This window comes from Mustela erminea, chromosome X (assembly GCF_009829155.1).
Source record: "Mustela erminea isolate mMusErm1 chromosome X, mMusErm1.Pri, whole genome shotgun sequence".
NCBI lineage: Eukaryota > Metazoa > Chordata > Mammalia > Carnivora > Mustelidae > Mustela > Mustela erminea.
Genome location: NC_045635.1, coordinates 114895541 through 114918821, shown reverse-complemented (window position 1 = coordinate 114918821; position 23281 = coordinate 114895541). Strand labels below are relative to the sequence as shown.

At 47.1% G+C, this 23281-nt stretch overlaps 1 protein-coding gene across 5 annotated transcripts in view; it reads left to right on the top strand.

Moving 5' to 3' along the window:
- The window catches only part of ARHGEF6 (Rac/Cdc42 guanine nucleotide exchange factor 6), a 98985-nt gene extending 76960 nt beyond the window's left edge, over positions 1 to 22025 (top strand). For 2 of the 5 annotated variants that reach the window (XM_032329491.1, XM_032329494.1), the window contains 13 exons: positions 2314 to 2452; positions 4892 to 4951; positions 6943 to 7089; positions 9765 to 9851; positions 10655 to 10733; positions 11516 to 11658; positions 12572 to 12697; positions 14164 to 14184; positions 15484 to 15577; positions 16636 to 16725; positions 18666 to 18765; positions 20411 to 20465; positions 21257 to 22025. In XM_032329491.1, coding sequence (XP_032185382.1) covers positions 2314 to 2452; positions 4892 to 4951; positions 6943 to 7089; positions 9765 to 9851; positions 10655 to 10733; positions 11516 to 11658; positions 12572 to 12697; positions 14164 to 14184; positions 15484 to 15577; positions 16636 to 16725; positions 18666 to 18765; positions 20411 to 20465; positions 21257 to 21397 — 1282 coding nt within the window. In that variant the 3' untranslated portion in view covers positions 21398 to 22025. The remainder of the gene's footprint in view (positions 1 to 2313; positions 2453 to 4891; positions 4952 to 6942; positions 7090 to 9764; positions 9852 to 10654; positions 10734 to 11515; positions 11659 to 12571; positions 12698 to 14163; positions 14185 to 15483; positions 15578 to 16635; positions 16726 to 18665; positions 18766 to 20410; positions 20466 to 21256) is intronic. The other 3 variants (XM_032329495.1, XM_032329492.1, XM_032329493.1) reach the window with 3 other exon arrangements.
- Positions 22026 to 23281: the final 1256 nt, after the last annotated feature.

Below are 23281 nucleotides of genomic sequence, written 5' to 3'. Positions count from 1 at the left end.
ACAGTAAAATGTTCATTTCCTCCCAGTAGCCGATGAACTCATATTAAATTGAAAAATTAAAAAAAAAACCTCTTTCATAATATTCAGCAAGCCTAAAAGTTAAAATGCTGCATGGAAAGTAATAACAAAGTACATGTTAGTATTTGCTTTTAATTGTCACAAGCCTTTTATCAATTAGAGGAGAACATTGAGGACGGGGGACTTACTTAGTCATGAAAAGAAAAAATAAGACTTGTTTACCAAATTGAAAAGAAATTAGGAAAGTGATTTTCTCTAAATTACATTTCTACTCAAATGCACTCTCCAAATTCAAGTTATTTTCCTAATTATATTTTATATGCAATGAATTTTTAAACCTCTTTGTGCACTTTATGCTCCTGGTTGGAAATTTAACATCAATTGAGTTTCCATTAAGCTGGAAATCACAGCTTAATGGTAGTTTCTAAAGATGTGATTTTAGCAAGGTATTTGCCTTGGCACAGTAATATAGTAATACAAATGCATTTACAAACTACTTTAAAGTTTACAAAATACTTTTCTAACACAGGGGCATGTGGTGTCATGGAAAGACCGGAGGGTTTGACTTCAGACCGGGGCTTGAACCCCAACTCAGCCATTTACTTCCGATTACTCACTCTTCCTGAATCTCAGCTTTTTCATCTGTAAAATGAGGATAACACCTGGGTTGAAGGGCTGTTGCGCATATTAAAGAGGATTAAATGCATGTGAAAACCTCACGCTCATCGTGAAACAGACCCCAATGGTGAATCTTCAGAATCTTAGTGGGAAGTAGGTTTAATTTCTGTTTTACAGATGAGTCAGCTGACGCCAGGTAACGAACACGATCCAGGGTCCCCAGCCCTGTTTTATGACTCCAGGTCCAGGGCACTCCATCCTCCCAGGAGCTTCTGGGGCAAGTTGGCAAAAATGGATACAACCCCCCGCGTGGCTTTTCAGGCTTGACCACTCAGAGGTGACCCTGCTTCCGTGAAGGCAGTGATTCCCAGCCCGTTTTCCCTCTGGCACACATGACCCCTCATGGCTCCGGGTCGCCGGGGCATTAGCTGAAACCCATCCCTTCTTCTCCCACTCTCAAAAGCCCAGGGAGGGCGTGTGTCCACAAAGAGGGGTAACACAATCCACCCCATCCCCACGCCCACCCCCCCCCAGTGTTTTACTGCTGGTGACAAGTTTCTTTGAACACATTTCACCACTGATTGCAGCACGCCGTGGTTGGGCACTGCCCTGCCTGAGCTGTCTTCTAGGGAGAATAAGTCAGTCATTTTGTCGTAGAGGGTTCGTGAACGAAGACTGAGGAGAGAGATGGGTGGGACCCGTGGGAGGCTAGAAAGCACAGGCTCGAGTTTGCGGGAAGTCGGGGGTTCCTGAGCAGAAAGTGACAGGGTCAGAGCAAGATGGCTGGGAAGCCAAAAGAAGCTGGGGATCTGGATCAGTCTCAAGTTTATTCCTTTCCATTCGCTGATGGGACGTGCACACGCAAGCAAGGAGGCAGAAGGGGCCAAGTCAGAAGCAAAAGTTTCAGAACTTGCCGTCCCGTAGGCGGGGGTCCTTATTTAGTTTTATTTTGCACAAATGAATATTAAAATGATCTTACAGCCCCAGGACTCAGTATCACGTCGTTGTAAAGGAGACCATCCAGATGGTGCAAAAAGGCAGAAAGAAAAAGCTCACGCTTACAGGGCAGAGTTCGTAACATACAAATAGTCTTTTTCTTTTAACCAAGTTGCCGCCTTCTGGGACTGTCTGTATAGCCTGCTGCACTGGTTTCAGATCCCGGGCTAAGTGACTTGGTGATTAGTCACACACAGGTGCAGCTGTCTGAGTTTTGAACTTGATTCTGAACATTACAAGTGGGTGCCCGGTGATAGGGGGTGTGCAGTGAGTTCTGGCCTTGGCAACTGACCAGCCAATAAGTAGAATGTTTGAAGTGACTAAAACCATACGTTGACACCATCTGATAGACTGTATGTCCCATGTCCGTGGGGGCAGACTCCTTAGGGGCAGGGGTTTTGTTTTGTTCATGGCTGTATCCCCAGCTGTACCCCTGTTACTTCGTAGCTGTCAGTAAGTGATTGTTGGGTGAGCAGAGTGGCTCACGGCAGGAGCCCCAGTGCTAGGCTGAGTAAAGATTTACTGAATGGAGTTGAGGTGAATCAGACACTATTTGGATTAATGAAACTTGATTTCTCTTTGGATTCATATTGTGCGAAACACAGGAAAACAGTGTTTGGTTGCTAGTTCTGTACTTGGGACACGAAGCAGTTAACGAGACCATGGTCATTCTTTTGCTAGTGATGATCTGGAACAGTTCATGGAAAGCCAAGGTGCATCCAGCCCAGGGATCCTCATTTTAACAACCAGCCTCAGCAAACCGTTCATGCGACTGGAAAAGTACGTTACTCTCTTGCAGGAGTTGGAACGGCACATGGAGGTAAGGGAAGGCAGCCAGTCTTCCTCCAGACTAGCCTCACTGAGGAATTCAGGAAAAGCCTTGGTTTCCCATTTTCCTCCTGCTGGGCATCTAGCTTAGCTTCCTCCTTAATGCAGGGAAGTAAAAAGGGGACCTTCTTTCCCCGCCCCCCCGAAGGTTTTCTTATTTTTACTTCTTTTTTTTTTAATTTTTAAAGAAAATTTTATTTCTTTTCAGCATAATAGTATTCATTATTATTTTTACTTCTTTATTTTTTCCACTTTTATTCGGGTATAAATAAAAACTGCATATGTGTAGGTTGTACAATGTGGTTTTTTTAAGTGTACAGTGGGGTGGCTTAATATACGTAGAGATTATGAGATCATTATCACGAGCAAGTTAATTTGCACCTCCATCACCTTACGGAGTCATTAATTTTTTTTATGATGAGAACACTTCAGATATACTGTCAGTGAATTTCAAGTACAATACGGCACTATAGACTAGAACCACCGTGCTGCATGTTAGAGCCCCAGAATTTATTCATCTTGCAACTGAAAGGTCCCCGTCCTTCACTACTAAATGTTCATGATCATTCTCCCTCCCAGCCTCGGTGCTACTGCTTCTCTCAAGTTGACTTGGGTTTTCCTCCTCTGTAGATGGTGGTTCAGTCAAAATTGACCAAGATCGTCTGCTGTTCTGGTATATGAACCACCTGATCTGGGGAGATAAACAAAGCAAAACACCAGAAAATATAAATACCACTTTCACTATAGACAGGGATAAATATCTCAATCATTGAGCTTTCTGACTCTGGATTATGCTGGAACATTCTGGAATTTCCTTAAAGATTCGAAAATGGGTCCAGGATTAGTTTATCTGTCTGTGTATCCTTAGACCAGCATCAATGTTCCCTCACATTTGTGTTTATCAACTTAAGAGTTGATTGGCAACAGCTGTGGCATAGCTATAATCTTTTCTGAATACTAAGATTTGCAGTGAGGCCTGATCATGGAATACTGTTTCAGCAAGAGGCCAGATCCTTTCATTAAAAACCAAGCAACAGGGATAGCTTCTAGAATCATCCTCACGCCATCGAGCATGGGTGTTTGAGGTGTGGGTAGGAGAGGAGGGCTCTCTGAGGGAGGCTGCATTTACCCTAGTTGCTCTTCCTGTGTCTGGGGAAAGGTTTTGAGGTTTTAAAGGGTTTGATTATCTTTAAAGAGAAAGGTTGCACGCTGCCGGTCTTGTCAGCATTTGGAAGGATTGAAAGCAAAACCACATTCTCAGGTTATTTGACCTGCCGGAAAGCTAGAGGCAGTGGGGAGCTAGTGAGTAAAGCCTGCCGGCATGAAATTTCAGTTAGGGCTTGGGAAGGTGTTGACCTCTGGATGCCTTTCCAAAAGCTAAAGCAGTTTGCCGGACCGTTTGAGGTTTGCCCCTCCTTGCTTATCGCAAAAATCCAGAAACCAGTGGCCTCCGTTTCTGTTACTGCTCAATGCTGGAGTACTAATGCACCCTCAGTTTGAGGTGAAGAATCCCCAGGTGCTCCTCCCCCCAGCCCACTGCCTGGGTCCTCTGTCTTGGGCTTCCTTGAGTTGCTGCTGCTCACCTGTCTTTGGCTGCCTTCTGCTTCCCACCATCAGCTAACTCGCAGCCTCAGCGCCGGCTCGCCATCTGGTGAGATGCTCTCTCCGGACCTGGGGCTGTCGGCTCTGTGTTTTCTTACTGAAGGCCGGTGGAGCAGCAGATTTTGTCCTTCCATTATCCCAGCTGAATCCCAGAGGTGAGGTGGACATCTGGCCCCACGTCAGGTCTGTAGCCTCCCCAGAAATCTCCCCTTTCCCTTCAGGAGCAGTCCTCAAAGCCGCTCTTGAACCTGCCCACTTGCCAGGGTCGTTAGCACCACGGGACCGCGGACCGTAGATAGCACAGTGGTACGAGACCTGCCATTTCAATCCCGTCTGCCATGCTGAGCCTGCTGAGGGAGAGTGCCGGCATTTTAGGAAACGAGATGGGATTGATTTTTCTCTACGCACCACTCGGTTCCCACCTCTTACCATGTATTAACAACATGGCCTGATGATGCCTCCCCTGCGCCCGACTGCTGATTAGTTATTATCTAAAGTCTCTGGAACCACATGAACGATGTCGTTGCCAAGTCCTTGATGTGCCATCAGCTGTCTTTGTTTCTTGGTCACCTGGTCATTGGAGGCGCTGAGATGCCAAGTGCTCAAGTGATATTTAAATTAGCCTCCAGTAAAATGGACTTCCTTCCTTTGGCTTTTATCATGCGTGTAGATTCCTGTTACCATTGCCACGATGGAGATACAGGACGGTTCCATCATCCCCTCAGATTTGCTGTCTCCTGGCGGCCACACCCTCCTGCCACCCCTGACCCCTGACCACGGCTGATCTGTTCTCCTTTAATACTGATTTTACAATGTATTCCTTTACTAGGACACACATCCGGATCACCAGGATATTCTGAAAGCAATCATAGCCTTCAAAACGCTCATGGTAGGCGATGCTCTCACATTCTCATTCTCCATTTTGTATGCTTTGTTCCTAAAAAAGTGACTTGGGTGGAACGTTTATTTCCTCATGCAAAGGTCTGTAGAGTGGAAACAATAAGCTTCAGTGACAGTATCGCAGTGATTGCTTCATTTAATTTTGTCTTCCAAAAAATCAGGCTTACCTATGAAAGGTTGCCAGGCTGAGGGCATAAAGAGCTCACATTTGAAGTCTCTGCCACATTAAGCATTGCTGTGTAGGTGGGGGGTTTCCTTTTGTCTCTTTGTCTTTACCCCCATGTCGTTCACCTTATGTCTGTGTAGCTTGTCATTCGCTGATCGGCGTCAGTACTGGATTCATCTATCTATGCCGAAAGGTGTGAGTTTATTCTTTGCATATGAAAAAGAAATCCTGCATCAAATATAAAAGGAGAAAACCTACTAAGATCCAATTGCTTTATAGAGATTGCTATCAGAGCTCCCTGTAATCTTACATCTTGAGCCTGATGGTTAATGTCTCCTTGAACCCACTGATGTAAAACCACTTGGTGGCATTTTAGGAGAAGAGATAGAGTTTACTGGGCGATTGATTGGGTTTAGCTTCATTTTTTAAAAGATCTTTTTATTTGTTTGAGAGTGAGCGAGCACAGGCGGGAGGGGCAGAGGGAAGACGAGAGAGAACCTCAAGCAGACCGCACTGAGCATGAAGCCAGATGCGGGACTCGATCTCACGACCCTGAGATCATGACCTGAGCCAAAACCCAGAGCTGGATGCTTAACCAACTGTGCCACCCAGGCATCCCAAGTTGAGCTTTATTGTAGACATTTCCGTGGCATTCCAAGTGGTTGGGATCCGTGGTTAGTTAGGATTCTTGCTATAAGCTTGTGATGCAACATTCACCGTCGCCTCATTTTTATTGCTGTCGCAAGATCAGTGCCTGGCGTGACCACAGGTAAACAGCAAGTCGAAAACCAGAATAAGGTATTAGGTTAAAATTGCTATTGTCAGGGCGCCTACGGAACTTAGTTCAGTCTTAAGCGTCTGCCTTGGGGGCTCAGGTCACAATGCTGGGGTCCTGGGATCGAGCCCCACATCGGGCTCCCTGCTCAGCAGGAAGCCTGCTTCTCCCTCTCCCACTCCCCCTGCTTGTGTTCTCTTTCTTGATGTCTCTCTCTCTGTGTCAAATAAACAAATAAAAAGTCTTTAAAAATATTTTTAAAAAAATTGTTGTTGCCACAGGTCAAAAACAGTTACATGACTCGACCGAAACGAACAGCCCACTGAAACCCTTGGCATTTACCACTCTTTGTGTCCCCTTTATTTTGTCCTATAGCGAATGTAACATTCCTTTTTGAACGAATACTCTTTCTTTCTGACCAGTTCCCCAGTACAGATGCTTCAGAAATGTGTGCAGAGTGAACCGATGTCTTCCAGTTTCCATGTAGCTGAAAGGGACAGCAGAGATTTTATAGAAAACACACCCCCCAAAACGATGACATTTATTTGGAAACAGTAACATAACTAACCATATGCTCATTTTCATATTCAACTTGGAATGATACTCTAAGAAATAACTTCACACGTATTCATATCCCACATATTGTTTCGGGGCTTGTATTTCCAGTTTGTATGTGTAAAATTCAGTTGTATCTCTTTTTCACAGTTCTCTTAGGAATGAAAATTAACTTAGTATGTTACCCCCGCCCCGGTCTCCTGCTAGTCCCTAAAGTATAGGGCTGTGCCACAGTAAATGAAATCGCTCGTACATGAGATAAATGCATGGCCCCTGCTACCACACTATCTTCATCTTTTGGCAAAAGCAGCTCTTTCTCACAAAACATTTGGTTAGAGAGTTAGGATAGTGGATCTTTCTGTCCAGCTGAGGAATAGGGACTCGGTGGAAATCTGAAAGTCCAAAGCTTCATCTCACTTTGGTCTGGATTTTGGTCTGTTTTGTGGGAATTCCTGTTCCATTGTGTTCTCCTTTGGTTCCGTAGGGGCAGTGCCAAGATCTAAGAAAGAGAAAACAGCTGGAGTTGCAAATACTTTCTGAGCCTATCCAGGCCTGGGAAGGAGAGAGTATTAAAACCTTGGGAAATGTGCTGTTTATGTCCCAAGTAATGGTGCAGTATGGAACATGCGAGGTAAGACATCTCAAACCCCAATGCCCTTGCTTCTACCTTTCTTTTTTTTTCCCCTTTGATTTGGCCTTCCATCAAGGTCAAGTGCTTGACTGAGCAGTCCTTCCTTGCCCGGCACTCTGGTAGGTAGAGAAGGTGCGATGATCCTTGCCTTTAAGGAATGTCTTGGAAACAGGTGGTCGGGCGCTGCAGCTAGCAACCAGACCCAGGGCGTCAGCGTAGGGCGTGCGGTCTTCACGGTGCATTGCACAGACGTTCAGAGGGGGGGAGAGCGAGCAGACCTACGGAGCTAGCACCGGAGGAGGGGGGCCATGAAGAGAAAAGGCGGGGATCCCATAAAGGAGAGGCCGTTCTTAGCTCAGGAGAGAACAGGAGCGTGACCTAGGTAGGTCAGCAGCAGAGGAGGCGTGCTGGGAGAAGGAAGGAGTTGGGGTGAGACGAGAGGCGGCTTTTGAGAGCCCCAGGCGGCGGCAAGTAGCCATTCAGGTCCACCCAGTGGGCCGTGGAGGGGGCGGGGCCTGCTAGAGGGTCAAGTTGTATAGAAATGCCACGAAGGGAGTGTCGATGATACATAATCCAGAGGGGAGGGGGCTGGCCACAGAAGGACCAGCTGGGCTGCGAAGTGAGAAGGACCCCCGTCCACCCCGCGAAGGGCGGAGAGTGAGCAGGGACCCGTGGGCTGGAGATGACAGAGGTCCTCTTAGACGCGTTCACCTGCAGGTAACCAGCTGTAGGTCCCCGGGCGCGGGTGGTCTTGTAGGCGGCTGTTACAGCGGCAGAGGAAGGTGGGTGGGTGGGCAGAGCTGGAGGCAGAGGCTTGGATGTCCCTGACCGATGTGCCTTCCTAGGAAGCAAACAGCCAGAGAGAAGCACCGGAGGCTGAAGATGGATTACGTCTTTTAGGAAGGGGGCAGAGCAGGGGAGGAAGGTTGCTTGTGTCACCTGGTATGATTTATCGGGTGTTAGAATTGCCGTTCCTGTCCCAAAACATGTCCCTATAGCCCCTGACAGGTCTCTGTCAGAGATTCATGACTGGGGGTTAACAAGCAATCCCATTCAAGACGCAGATACCCTGGGGAGGGCTGATGGGACCCGGAGTCCAACTGTTAGTCTTTCACACCTTGGGGATGAGCCTCTAGGTTGAAGGGAGGAGGAAGGGCCGGGCCGGAGGGGACTGGGGGACTGTGTTGTCATGGAAACCCCGGGAGGGAAGGGTGGTGGAAGGCGGTCAGCCCGCTGAGTGTGGCCGAAGGTTCAGAGGTCAAGGAGTGCGGAGACCAAGAAGAAGCCAATGGATTTCGCCGGAAGGCGGTTATTGATGACTTCGAGAGGGCAGTGGGGCCCCAGTCAGGGAGGAATCAATGGGGAGAAAAATAAGGCAGCAAGTAATTTGGCAAGAGAATGTCGAGGCACAGGGCCCTGGCGTACTTGGGAGGTGCTGGAGGTCCGCTTCCAGAGCCCCGCCACGAAGCCGGCAGTTCAGGGAAGTGAGTCCCATCAAGGTGTCAGTCCCTCGGTGCATATGAAAGTTGCTTTTATGCCGTCCTGTAGTTTATTAAGGGTGCAACGGGGTCATGTCTAAACACAGCCTGTAGCTTCATCAGAAACACTCTGTGGCTACAAAAGGGCTAATCATCCTCGGAGCCTTCTGTGAGTCCTGATCATTGATCACCAGAATAGGCTCGAAATGTGACAAGAATTACCGGAACGTGACAGAGACACGAAGTGAGCAAACGCTGTGGGGGAAAATGGTGCTCGTAGACTTGGTCCACGCGGGGTTGGCCCAGACCAGTCGTAAAAACCACAGCGTCTGTGAATAGCACGAGGCGGGCCTGTGTGATGAAGAAGGAGCCTCGGGGGCCCGTGAAGGCCCGTCAGGTCAGGAGGTGGGCGGATGGTAAAGGCAAAAGGGAAGAAACAGCTAAGCAGGAGAGGCTGCTAGAAGGAGAAGGAAGAAATGAAGTGTCTATAGAAGGAAACCAGGCAATAGAAAGATGTGAGAGGCTGCAGAGAACTTACTAGAAGAGTGAGCCCCGAAGGACTGCCCTTCTCAAGTGCAAGGAAGGAGACGGAGAGAGGCATAAGGATCATTAGAGCAAACCGGCTGGTGTTTTTGCACCTGCTAATCGCCTCTCTGTTTAAGGGGTTCGGAGAAGCCCTCCTGTGTGAGATTTCGTTTTATGCTGTTTTCAGAAAGTAATTACTTTTTCACGTTACATGGGTATGATAGTTCTCTTGTTCTTACCGGTTAAAAGTAATTTTATGAATAAGAATTTGAGACACATGCTAGAGCATAGGAAACTTCCTGTCACCTGGAAACCCCTTCTGTTTTGCTCCTTTTCAAAGTAAAATCGTTTTCATTTTGTGACCCCAGAGCCTCGTGCCTTGGCATGAACCACGTGACAACTTAGGTGTGTATACTCGGGAAACCAGCATGGTTTTTCGTATCTCACTGTTACGTAGAGGCAGAAGAGAGATACACCACGGGTTTGTATTCCTTTCAAAGCAAAATCCAACCAGTTTGGTGCCTCGAGGTTGGGTATCTTTTTTAAAAGGTCACCGTTCGTGTTTCATTGCCTCCCATAAGCTCTGTGTTACACATTAGGGACTCCTGAAATTCTTAACAAATAAAATGCCCAACTTCTGTTCTCCGCTTAGCGTGTTTCATTTCCCTTTAGGAAAAAGAGGAGCGGTACCTTCTGTTATTCTCCAGTGTCCTGATAATGTTATCGGCAAGTCCTCGGATGAGTGGCTTTATCTACCAGGTTAGTAGATTTCATATAAAGCACATAGCAGGATCCAGAATGAAAACAGGTTTCCATCCAGATGCAGTATTTCCACTGTGACGTAAAAAGGTCCAGCCAGAGAACACAGAATGCTCTGACCCTTTGTTGTAATTAAACAGCTTATAAGATCAGATGTTCTTTAGATCAGAAACCTTTATATTGCTGTAATGAGTTTATCTTCAATGTCCACTGCTCTGGTTATGAGCATAACCTATGCATGTTTAAAAAGAACTCTTAAGTGTGCAACCGGATAAATTCGCAGCCAAGTTTCACGGGCTCGTCTCACATCATTACTGCTGAGAAACTATAAAGCGGATTCGGGGTTCTGAAGTACAAGTCGTGAAGAAACTCCTTAGGAAGTTAAGCTTCCTTCAACCTGCTCCCCAAATATGGAGGGGCCCGTGAGTTACGGTTGCCTGTTTTTATCTGTTGTAGCAATTACTAATTTTCATTAAAAAAATTTTTATTTTTATTTATTTATTTTTTGGGAATCTTTACTTTGTTGACAGATTCTCCTGCAAATGTGTCAGAAAAAAGTGAGCTGTTTGTAAATCCCCACCATATGGTTTAGGGCGTTTTAGCAAAACACAACCCACATTTCCCCCTTGCTTCCTTGTCTAATGAAAACTGAAAGCAGAGAAACATACTATCTATTGACAGGACAGAGAAATCTGTCTAGCCGTCATTCAACAGTGATTCTTGAGAGGGTCACAAAAATCTAATAGACATAAGCAGAGATGCATATAACCACAGACTTAATGGGAATGTTCTTTTCTTGATAGGGAAAAATACCAGTAGCGGGAATGGTGGTGACTAGATTAGATGAAATCGAAGGGAATGACAACACATTTGAAATCACAGGTAGGTAATTTTCTCTTTTTTCAAGTAGCTACTTGAAATCCTTTTTGGGACGAAATGGAATTTGAGTAAATTAATGTCATTATTTTCTGTGATAAGCCTCTGAGTGAGTTTTACCTGGGCAAGGCAGAGTGTAATTAGGGCCCAGCGATGGAACACAGTCTCCTGGTCATTTGGAAACCTCGGCTTTGCCATTAGTTTCAATCTCTTCTTTCATAAGAGCTGCTTGTTAGAACTCAGAAATAACAAAATGGACTGACATAAAAGCACAAACTGAAGAAAATGCCAAGCCTGACCTTTTGGCCTGTGGTGCCTTTTTGCCAGGCCTGTGTGATTTCCATGTGACAGTGGTATTTTTTTTTGTATGGACTTGGCACGGTGGCTGACACTGGGATAATGGCCCCAGGCCTTACCCACTTCTTCCCTAGGAGGGAGCCTGAGATTAGATGTTGGTCCCGTTTCAACTTTGAATAGTTCGGTGAGGCAGTCCAGAATTCTCCCGGCGGGCTGAGATGGGCCCTGGCCTTCAATTTTTGCCCTGTGAGTTTGTTTGAAGTTTTACACTCCTTTCCTCCGATTCTGTAAGCAGTAGAAATCAGGGACAGTGTTAGAAATCAGATACAGATACTTAATTTCCTGACCTCATGAACTGTTCCTTCTGACATAGAAGCTTCCACAGGGTTATTCTCTAGGTGCGAGTCTTAGTTGCGTTGAGTCTGTGTATGGGGAGGTGAGCTCAGGCTTCTCGTCTCTCATTACCAAATGCTCCCCGTCGGACGATGCAGGTAACATAGAGAGAATCGTCATCCACTGCAACAGCAGTCAGGACTTCCAGGAGTGGCTGGAGCAGCTGTGCCGACTCATCCGGGGACCCGCCTCCTGCAGCTCGTTATCCAAAACGTCATCATCATCTTGCAGCGCCCATTCCGTAAGTGGCCCACTCGTGCTGTATGGGGGTTGTTGAGGCTCTCGTCAGACCTGCCTGCAGAGGACTTACGAGAAGTAGCGAGCATGCCCTAAGACTTCGGCTCGTCTATGTCTGTAGGTTTCGAAGTACAATAAAACCTCATGAATTCCGATGGCTGGTTTTGGACAAGGGTCCACCCAAGTTAAGACAGAGGTGTGCACTTCTGTTTGATGGTCCTAAGGGTCTCCCCACCCCTCCAAATCTCATTTATGCCCCCACATTCATTGGGTCACCTTCAAGGGTAAACTTCCAGCGTTGCCTTCTTCCGAGTTAGCATGAATTTGGACTTTCTGGAATTGGAATCGATGAGATTTTACCGTACTTGTTAAGTGAGAGCGAAGATTGCCGTGTTCTCTGTTAACACTCATACCGGCCATGCCAAAACTCCAGTCTCGAGCACCGCGTGTTGCGGTGCGAAGAACGAGGGCTTTGGCATTGGACCTGAGTTCAAATCTTGGCTTTGTCAGTCGCCAGCTAGTTTCTTTGCTTTGCTGATGTTCGTCTTCAGTTGTTCCGGTGAAATAACCTCTTTTGGCACCTAGTTGAGCGCCCAACACGTGACTGAACCCATTCGAGGTTAACTCTGCTTTCCTCTCTTCTAAAGGAAAGCCACCCCTGGCTTGAGTGAAATTCCAGCAGAGAGAGGGAAGACAGGATCATAGGATGTTGAGTCAGTGGGGTGCTGTTGCTCACAGACCCGCATAAGCTGGACCGAAAAGTGCCAGTTCTCAAACGGGATGCTTTTGTGTTCCCACCTTTTCCTTCCTGTGGCTGGCTTTGCTGATCCAATGACACTGCGCTGTTCTCTCGCCGTGTTGGCCCAAGGTCGGGTTCAGATGGCAGATTGCCAACATCTCATCAGACATTTTCCCAGTCTTTTAGCTCTACTGGACAGCCCCGAGGACCCCTGGAACCTCCTCAGATTATAAAGCCGTGGAGTTTAAGTTGTCTACGACCTGCACCTCCACTTAGACCGTCAGCAGCACTAGGTTATAAAGAGGTAATTTTTGCTACCTATGGTATAAAATGCTTCTGACAAGCTCATTCCCTAGCTCATTACAAAGAGTTCTGTGGGAATGTGCTAGAGTTTATGCTATGGCATACACATCAATCACTTGGGAATTGTCAGACTCGGGGATTTCTTATTTATCAACTATCCACAGGGTTTGTGTGCACTGCCTGAGCTCCCGGGTGCCCTCCCAGAGTGCCTCTGGTTCACCTTTCTCATGGTCCGGCGTGTATACCCAAGGGCCACTTCACTGGACTTGAATTTCCATCCAAGCAGACCCAGTTCTGCATTTGGGATCATTCTGGTCTGTTAAGCCAAACTGGGAAAGTCTTACAGGACCAGGCCCTGGGTCTGAACTATGAGGGGCTGGACTTTTTGCTACAGTTGGGAGGGGAAAAGAATTCAATGAAAAGAATGTCCTTTAAGCAGAAGCTTCTAGGCAATAACCTTAGAGGGCATTGGATATTTGGGTAGTGTGGGGACTTCAAGGTTCTATGTTTTCCTGAAAGTTGCAGTCAGGAAGTATCAGTCACTGGCCTCGGTGGACATGTGGACTATTACTTTTTCCATCCACAGTGTATTTTACTACTTTTTCCCCCTAAGCTGTTTCTCATCATTCCAGCTTTCAGTGAAGAGCCTCGTTTATTAGGAACTGTTCTTTACCCAGGTCTTACCGAGTGAAGGTGTAAGTCTGTGAGGGTTATGAGGTGCGTCTTGGAATTAGGGGGCAAAGACAGCATATATTTCTATATCGAATATGTGTTTCAATGCGTGACACAGATTCAGCTCAATTTTAAGTTTGTCTCCATCTCAAACACCGTGCTGCTATTTCGGTGAATTGTTGCCTCCAACCCTGAGTGCAGTAAAAATAAAACAATCTTTGGACACTGGAGGATTTTTTGATCATTTCAATTGGGCACGACAGGAGAAGGCTAAATCCTTATTACCTACCTCTGTTCAGAATTGGTCGAGGAAACAGTCCCACAGGTTTGCTTTGGAATTTGGCCCGTGATGCCCGCAAGCCTCCAGTTTTCTTCTCCGATTACATGAACCAGGAGGGCCACTTCATAGTTACGTGGGTCCCCTTTTTAACGATGGCTATTTTGTAATTGTCAGTCACTAAGTTCAAGTGCCGCTCTTCCCAGAACTAATCCTAAGGCATGATCATGTCGTTTCCACTGGGAGAAGAGAGTTATTAATATGTCCTTACTATGTAGTGTGTATTTCGGTTACTTTCAGTATTTGTTACTCTGCACGGAACTGTATTCCTTGGGCTTTTTGCATGGTGATATTGGCATCTGAGACTAATGTGGGAAACGTAATGATATTCACTCTGTGTAACTGATGATGACACTAACATTTCAAATGTTGTTTTAGAATTGTTGATAAATGGATTTGGTCATTATAACCATCGACCTCTCACGCTCATCTTCTCTTTCTTTACATATTCACTTTAGAGGATGTCTTATATCTTAAAGGTAAGGGTAGAACGATATCTTTGGCTTACAGTGACGTTATAATGCTGTGCCATAACCTTTGATGAATGAAGCTTTCCTTTATGCTTGTTTTGTCCCTTGTTCTGATTGGTGGCTAAAATATGAAGATGCAAATCTGACATGTAAGTACTTTCTTCAAAAAAGCAGGCTCTTGGGAAATACGTTTGAAAACGACGTCTTAGACGCCCTAAAAAGGCCTGTTTTCCTTGTGTGGCTGTATGTGTTTTAATGCTCTTTTTCCTGTTATTTTTGTCATATGCGAGTTTTCCATGGCTGTCTGTTTTCAAGCCTAAGTGGGTCATTGTGGCTGAGTGGAAAAAATTAGATTCTTTGTTCCATATATTTTAAGGTACCAATGATTATCCACACATCACGTAGATGCATCGCATGGGAGGTTGGGAGAATGGTTGCCATTCTAATCCATTTACTTGGTTACGGGCACTGGTTATTCAGACGGCAAAGGCAAACTCAATAATTCGTGGCTCTGTCATCTCCTAATTAAAAATATGGCTTTAAGGGTGCCTGGGTGGCTCAGTGGGTTAAAGCCTCTGCCTTTGGCTCAGGTCATGATCTCAGGGTCCCGGGATCGAGCCCCACATCGGGCTCTCTGCTCAGCGGGGAGCCTGCTTCCCTTCCCCTCTCTCTGCCTGCCTCTCTGCCTACTTTTGATCTCTGTCTGTCAAATAAATAAATAAAAATCTTAAAAAAAAATAAACTACGGCTTCAGATATGTATGTCTAAGCTTGGGTCTGCACCTGTGACTGCCGACCCGGAGTTATTTATGCAGAGAGCACTCATTTGGCTTTTCTCTCCAACTTCAGGGAAAGGATTCAGTCCCTCTGCCTTGATTTTCCCATCTGACAAATGGAAATTAATATTCTTCTTTGGGGGACTGTTGCTAGGGAAAATGTATTTATACCACTTTGAAGCTCTTTGAAAAGCAGTGTGTACTATAGTTGTTATTTAATTCCCTTAAAACTGTATCAGTGAGGACCCTAAACCAAATTAGGAATACGGTTATTTCCCTAGGATTGACACCCACTACTTTCTCTACAGATGGGCACATGTCCCTCTGGCAATTGAGAGGAGAGTGTCATTGCCTCTGTTTTATGTTACCTTTTAGAGCTTATTGGAGCCATTTATTGTGTGCATTATTAAATTTAGATGCACTCTGGAGACCGTCAAAATAAGAGAGAGCCATTTGGTTTAATTTCATTTGCTCTTTTTCATTTGTTTTCGGGGAGAGAATTCTAATTCATAAAGAAACCTCCGTCCTTACAGGAGTCTAGTAAAAGCCCCAAAACGATGAAGAAGTTTCTTCACAAAAGAAAGACGGAAAGAAAGCCGTCGGAGGAGGAATACGTGATTCGGAAAAGTACGTGTTTTATACCTTTTGACAGTCGGTTACAGATGAGCTAGCAGAAGAATTTTGTTGAGGGCAGATGATCAGAGCAGTTTGTCCTCTGGTATCACCTGTTACAGAAAACTCTGCGTGCTCTCAGGTTCTGTCACCTCTAAGCTTTCTGAACGAGCTGCCTCCCGTTGCATTTCATTGATCTGAGCCAGACGGCTGCCCTATGACCTTCACCTTGGACATTTCATCCCGCCTGGTTGGGAACCACTAAAGGGCCCCATATGCTATGGATACATTGCCCCCCGCCTTATTTTCTGATGCCCAAGATGTTTTCCCCTGCTGAGACACACTAAATAGACCTGAAGGCCGAAACCCTTCTGGAAGTTAAATGCTCAGTGACGTTCCCAGTTCGCCAAGGAATCAGCCTGCTGCCTTGTAGAAGCAGCTTGATTCTGAGGCGGACTGTGCCGTCGGTCGACCGGTCCCTATGTGCGCGTTTGCCTCGATCGCGGGGACCGAGGTACTCTGGGGCACGGGTAAAGGAGTAAGTGATGCATTGCAAAGGGTGTCTCAGCCAAAAATACACTCTGGAGAACTCTCTGCCACACTCCAGCTTCTGCATGGCCCAGCCTGTCCCCCGCGGAGTACGCATCAGTCCTCTGGCAGGGTTCTGCGCCACCCTCCCCCCAAGTCCCTTCAAGAAGATTTTGGCAGGGGGAGGGAGAATCAATGACTCTGCTGGCTGGTTGGAAAAAGTGCGCGAGTTGTGTGCGGGAAAGCTTCCTAGAGAAGGGAAGCCTGGCAGTGTGAAGGAGGGGCAGTTTGTGGTGTGTGTCAGGGGAGAACCGAGGCTAGGGCCATGCCCAGTGCTGTCATCGTGGCTCCTAGGAGTCTAGTAAAAGCCCCCAGTGATGAAGACGTCTCCTCAGAAGAGAAAAATGGAAAGAGAGCCACCAGAGGAGGCTTTCCGGGCAGGGGGAGGGGGGAGCTGGTCCCCAGCAGCCAAGCGCGTGGCATCCTTTTGAGGTTCTAGAGACGGATCTCTCTCTGCCAAGTCCTTACCCCCTTAAATCCCCCAGGTACCGCCGCTCTGGAAGAAGATGCGCAGATCCTGAGGGTGATCGAAGCCTATTGCGCCAGTGCGAACTTGCAGCCAGGCCACGGCTCAAGTAGGTCCCCCCACCCCCCGCAACCACTTTCTCTTCTGACTGTTCAGCGCCTCTTTGCAAAAAAAAAAAAAAAAAAAACGTGAAAAGCAGGTGACCTGGTGCAGAATTGCATCTTTCCGATAAGGTGCTTTGAGCTGCCAGGCGGTTTGTTTACCCGCTGCTTCTTTTCACCCAGAGAGAAAGACAGATGCAAGAGTAAAAAAGTTGGAGGTGATAGAAATGAAAAAAAAAATTTTTTTTTTCAAAAAGTCCTTCTCCTTTGAAGTACACAGATACCTTCAGCAGCACTAGTTAGGAATTAAAGAGCCCAGAGAGTTCCTGTGTCTGTGAACTGATGCTAATCTCTTCTCATAGGCAGATTTGGAAAGGAAGTCAGAATACTATCTTTGATCAGTTGCATATTTAAGCGAACTGAACAGCACTTCACCCAGCTCGGGTTTCACAGTTGCTCTGAAAATCTGGAAATGTAGCTGCGTGGAGCAGGGGGGCTGTTGGGAATGTCCGCAGTTTACAGGGAGCTGTCAGGGAAGCATACAAGGGTACCGCCCCCCAGCCTCCCAGCACCTTTCAGGCTACATGCTGAGAGCGAGATGACGTTTCCTGATTGATCCTTGAACTTGATCCTTGAACCGCTTCGGTTCTGTCTTGTCTTCCGTGATTATAGACATTCAGGAGACCTGGTGTGAGGTGTTTTGATTTGCAGAAGTGAGTTCTCCATAACTCTCCCTGTTGGACAGCTACTGACCAATCACTTGAGTGGGGGTGGGGATGGCTTGGGTGATGGCCTTGACTGATGCCTTCGAAGTAATGTGTCCCCCAGGGCTGGCGCGAGGAGAACATTTGATGTCACACTTTGACACGTTTGACCATGAGGAGAGGACTGCCCTATGTTCCCCTTCACAGACAGATCCTGGCTGTGGCTTTAGGCACACCCAGCTCTGAGAACAAGTTTCGAGGAGGCCGGAAGGGAAAGTGAGAGCAGTTTGGGCTGTGAAAACTAGGAGGGAGAGGGTGATAGGGAGACACCAGAAGAAGCATCCCTTGTATAAAACATGACCTCATCTGCTCCCCGAACCCGCACTCTTCACGTTGACAGCGTCCGCCAATCTGTAGGAGGCACAGGCAGGTGTTCTGGTCTCAAGAGTCCCATTTCCGCCCCTCCTGCCCAGCCTTCCCCTGAGACTTGGCCATGTCTAGCATCATGGCGGCCTCCCATTCCCCTCCCTCTCCAGCTGGAAGTCCCGTTTCCCAGGAACTCACTGCTGTTACTTCCCACCACGTTTAACCAGTCAGTCAGCCAGTCTGCTGCCTACTTGGTAAGCACCTGTGGAGTGCCAGACCCTGTGGAAAGCAGAGACACCACCACCTCAGCGAGGGGGAGGCAATGAGCACACACAGCGCAAAGGCTGAAGGTTAAGGGCTCGAGCTCCAAAAGGAAGGCTCCAGAGCGAGGGGGAGGTTGGAGGTGCAGGAGAGCTCTTTGGTCCGGTCCCTTGTCTGTTCTGTCACCTCTTCCATCTCTAGACCCATAAAGATGCCCACATCTTTGTGCGACGTGGTAACGCCCACCCCGGCACTGCCCTTCACCAAAATGGACTACACCCACAAAATACCCTCCACCCTGGCCAAAATCAAATCAATTATTTGTTTTCTCATGTCAGGAAGATTTTAGTCAGCAAGTGTTGGATGACTGCTCTGTGGCAAAATGGACTTCACTCACAAAATACCCTCCACCCTGGCCAAAATCAAATCAATTATTTGTCTGTTTTCTCATGTCAGGAAGATTTTAGTCAGCAAGTGTTGAATGACTGCTCGGTGGGTACAAGGCAGCAACGTGCCATTGACAAAGACCCCTCAGCGACAATAGCAGAAGGGCCAACACCTAGAGTAGTCTCGAGTAACTCTGCCCTTTTCCCCTCTCGCAACCCTTGTCTTCGTAGGTGCTCGCAAAGATTCACTCCCACAAGTCTTACTCCCCGAGGAGGAGAAACTCATCATTGAAGAAACCAGGAGCAATGGCCAGACTATCATTGAAGAAAAGTGAGTAGAACAGGCTACATTTTCTGATTTGTCTGGGGGCTGGAAAGAAGGTTCTGGCAGGGTAGTGCGTCTGTTGCAAAGCCCGCACTGAAGGACAGTGCCTCCTTGTCCAGGCATATAGCCCTTTTTGCTCTCACGCCGATGGGAACTATGGGAGGGCTGCCCCCTAACAAGGGGAAGGAAGAACAGGAAGCAGAGTGGGTGGAACTTTCTGGGGCCAGCACCCCCGTACAGTACAGTGCTTCAGAGTATTCAGTAATAGCACTCCAGGGTCCAGATGGTTCTGAGGAAGGCTACAGCACTACTTCTCCTGGCCAGAGGGTTGCTTCTCCCATTTACTGAGTCAAACCCTGGACATTCACATACTTGAATATTTAGAATCCTCCAGAAACCCAGTGAGACAAGCATTACTTTCACCACTTCTATTGAGGTTGAGGCACAGGGAAACGATGTTCCCAGTCTACCTTTGCACATTAGTGAGGGTGACCTAATGGGGGAAAATCAGGTTAAGTACCTTTGGGCTCATAAAATAAACACAAAGTAGCCAAATAATTCATTTCTTTAAACTTGAGTCATTTCTGAAGTCAGGCCTAAATTTGCATAGGACAGCATATTTCAAAGTGCTTGACATCATCAATGTGTTTTTCCATCTGGTATATGAAGTGATGTGGCAAAATGGTAAAGCACTTGGGCTCAAGAGAACAGCCCTGGTTCAAGTCCAAATTCTGCATCACATTAGCTGTGTGACCTGGGGCCAGCCTTTTTAACTGCTTCATGCCTTGGTTTCTGCATCCATAAATGGGTATGATGGTAATACTTGAATTTAAGGTTTGTTGTGGGGCTAAATGGAAGAAGAAGTATAAAGGCTGGCCCATGGTCATCACTCAGTAAATGATAACGGTTGTAATAACATTGTTATGAGAGCTATATTAATCCCCACAGCAACTTTGTGTGGTTTGCGGGAAATGTGGTATCATCCCCATTTTGTATGCAAAGAAAGTAAGACAAGGAGAGGAGGAGAAAGAAACTGGTTACCCAGGGCTGGAGGACTGGTAAGTGGTAGGATCAGAACTGGAACCCAGATCTCCAGAGTTCTTGTCCAGGGAGAGAGCCATCTGGGACTTAAATGTCCCATGACTCAGCCAGGGCAGTTCATCCTCTTTTAAGACAGGTGGGATCTTCCAGAAATAATGCCCCCGACTTTGTGTCATGCAGGGTCATGTAGAGTCGGAGAGGTGAGAACAGCAGTGCCATCACACAGATACCGTAAGATAGGCAGGGTCTCAACACCCCTAATATGTTAGGTGATATTCATTCCTGCCCCAAAGAAAGAATCAGAACCTTATGACGAGCCCTGGTCTCTCTTTCTTTGTACTCCCTCAAGCTGGGAAGCAGGCGGCCAAGGAAGAGGGCAAAATAGGAAAGGTGCCAAGACATGGTATTCGAATGACCATGCGTGCTGGCAGTTGTTTGCCCATAAAAATGGGGACCACGAGGATGGTTCGTAGCAGTCTCTCTCTCTCCTGACCAGCTAGAAAGTCCACTGCTTTTCAGGATCTGTAGTTCTTGAAAGCTGCTTTTATGGTTGAGTTTTCCTTAACAGCATTTCAGTGCCAGCTCTTAATCTCTGAACTTTATGTTGTAGGAGTCTGGTTGACACTGTGTATGCCTTGAAGGATGAGGTCAAAGAACTGAAACAGGTAATGAAATAGAATAGTCATTTTCTCGGGTCATATAACAGGAACAAGGTGGTGAGGTGGGGATTTTTCTTGTGTCTTCAAGGTAGGTTTTGTTGATTTTACTGCATGGTCTTGGCTTCAGATTTCTCAGGATTGCTCATATACCTACTTAGCGGTTTGCAGTAGGGTCCCATACTTAGTGATGGCCTTCCTGTGCTCTGACATCTGTAAGCAGAACGTTAACAAAGATAAAGCACTTGTGAGTGCGTGAGTATAAGGAGAACCGAGTATAAGGATTGAAGATGAAGCTTCTTACATGGGTCTCTGGTTTGACAGGGTGGTTCCCTTCATGGAGATCCAGAGCCACAGGAGGAAGAGAAGGTTGGGGTGACTGTAAAGATAGAGTTCACTTTAGGACATAATGAGTTTGAGGTACTTGTATATACCAAGTTGATACTGGGGGACTGTGGACCTAGTGCTTGTGAGATGAGATGAGGTCAAGTGTGTAAGAGACGTGCGCGGCCTCTGAGTTGAGCTGCAGGAGATGAGACACTAAGTGAAAAGGGAGCTAAGCTGGAAGAGGGCCTGGGCCAGAGCCGCCGCGGACGCTTACGCCGCAGGCCCAAAGAATGCGAAAGCTCGGCCCGAGAGGGGTCAGAGAAGCAGGAGGCTGTCCTGTCTTAGAAGCTGAGAGAAAGGAGCCCGAGGAAGGCATGTACAGTCAGTGGTGAAAGCTGCTAAGAAGATGAGCAGGAGGAGCCCTGGGAAGGGCGCCCTTGGTTGGGGCATTAACCAGTCTTTTGCCATCATAGGAAAATAAAAGAATGAAGCAGTGCCTGGAAGAAGAATTGAAATCAAGAAGGGACCTCGAAAAGCTGGTGCGGAGGCTGTTGAAGCAGACTGATGAGTGTATTCGGGCCGAGTCCAGTAGCAAGACCTCCGTTCTTCCGTAACCGTCACTGTGCAACTGGGCACACGTGCCTCCGGGGCATCTAGAAATGTCCAGCTGAATGATTTGTTTGCTCACTTCCTTGGTTTTTATTTTGTATCTGAGTCAGTCCTTCTCTCTCTCTCTCTCTCTCTCTCTCTCGCTCTCGCTCTCTCTGTTTGCTTGAGTGTTCGTTGTCGTTTGGTTATTGGTTGGTTATTTTCTTTTTGACTGGGGTAAAAGCGAGACATGGTGGTGGAAATCTCCCCCGAGTCTTTTCCACTCAATAAGAAAAGGAAAACGAGGATTTAAAATGGATTTTAGATGATTTAAATGGTCTTCATATGGCCTTCAATTTATAGTGCCTCTTCACCAGCCATTACTCGCCCCCACACCCCGCTCTGTCACTCTTTTGGGGCTGCCGTATCAAAGTGGCCGGCCGTGGCTTAGTAAATGTGAACTTGACTTTTTCTTTCATGCTTTCTTGTATCTGGAAGCCCCTCAGTACCCAATTTAAGGAGGGCAAAGCTCCTTGAGCTATGACAAGGGTAGGGTCATTTGCCCAGTGACCCAGCCATCCTGCCCCGACTATCATGTGCCACCCTCAATGCACACTTTTTTTTTTTAATTACTGCCCTGTGTTGTCTATAAGGCCAAGAAAACAGTAGCATCCTTATTCCTTTTGTGTGGGTTTACATTTTAACTCTATGGGGCAGAAGCCCCGGTCACCCTTGCCAACACCAGACCCATTAGCAAATTGCAGTAGACAATCTTGCCCATCTGCCGCAGAGTTGACCATCCCCGCCCAGTGCATGATGGTTTTTGCCCCTCACTGTCTGCCTCGTGTGTAAGTTTTCTACTTCCCCAGTGCTTTTCAGCCAACCGTGTAAAGCGGTATGTAAACTTGTACGTGTGCACTTTGCCTACTTTTTGGAAATATAGACCGTGAGCAGTCACTTCATCTACATGGCGTATTTCAACTTTTGAACCTCTCCTTCAAAACAGTCCGCATTGAGGAGATAGCGTGCCCTAGTAATTCAGTGCGAAGCTGTAATATTCATCAACCTCTTTGAGTAGGACTTGAAGCATTATTTGCAGAAATGTGCTGTTGGTCGAGTTTGTATATCCAGAAAGAAAGGACCCCCCCCCCGCCCATCCCCCTACCCCTGGCAGTGGTCGTGTGCTGGTTCCTGGTGAAGCTCCGTGTTTGGAACTTGTCTACTAACATTGCTCGTTGACTCCAACAGTCCCCTTTGTGAGTGTCTCCAAATTTAGAACAGTGGTAAACCAGGTTTAGAAGAGGGTCCCAGAAGAGCAGAACACATCCAAATAGGCACAAATGGGAGTCGGCACGAGGCTCCAGGACAGAGCAGTGCAACCCACTGCCCCCTCTCCCCAAGACAGGTGCAGTCAGGCAGGTGGGGCTGATCACTGGAAAGAGAGGCAAAGGGCCAATGGACTGGTCAAGGTCGCCTTCCAGATATATTTGGTGGGTCACTCTAAATGTGGGTTTTGCCAATGGCGTTTAGAAACCACACTTGAAGTTTGAATCCCCCAGCTCGCTAAGCTCTTTTTCTTTGTAGTACTGGGGGGGCCTCAAGTTCCCGTAGCTCCGCGGTACAGGGCTATTGACTGCTTGCCACACGGCAGAAATGACACCATCCGCAGGAAGGGGACGGTTCTGGAAGACCGCCATCAGCCAACCGCAGGCAGCCATCTTTGGAATGAAGAGTGAAGATTTCTAGAAGTGGCTCCTGTTCTGTTTTTAAGCCCAGCAGCTTAGATACACCATCCTCCACCTAAAAATGAACAACCACCACACAGACCTGAGCATCTGCCCCACCTGTGGTTAATGAATGGCTTGCAGTAAATGCGCCAGCTATATCCGTAGGGAACATTTTTGTGATTA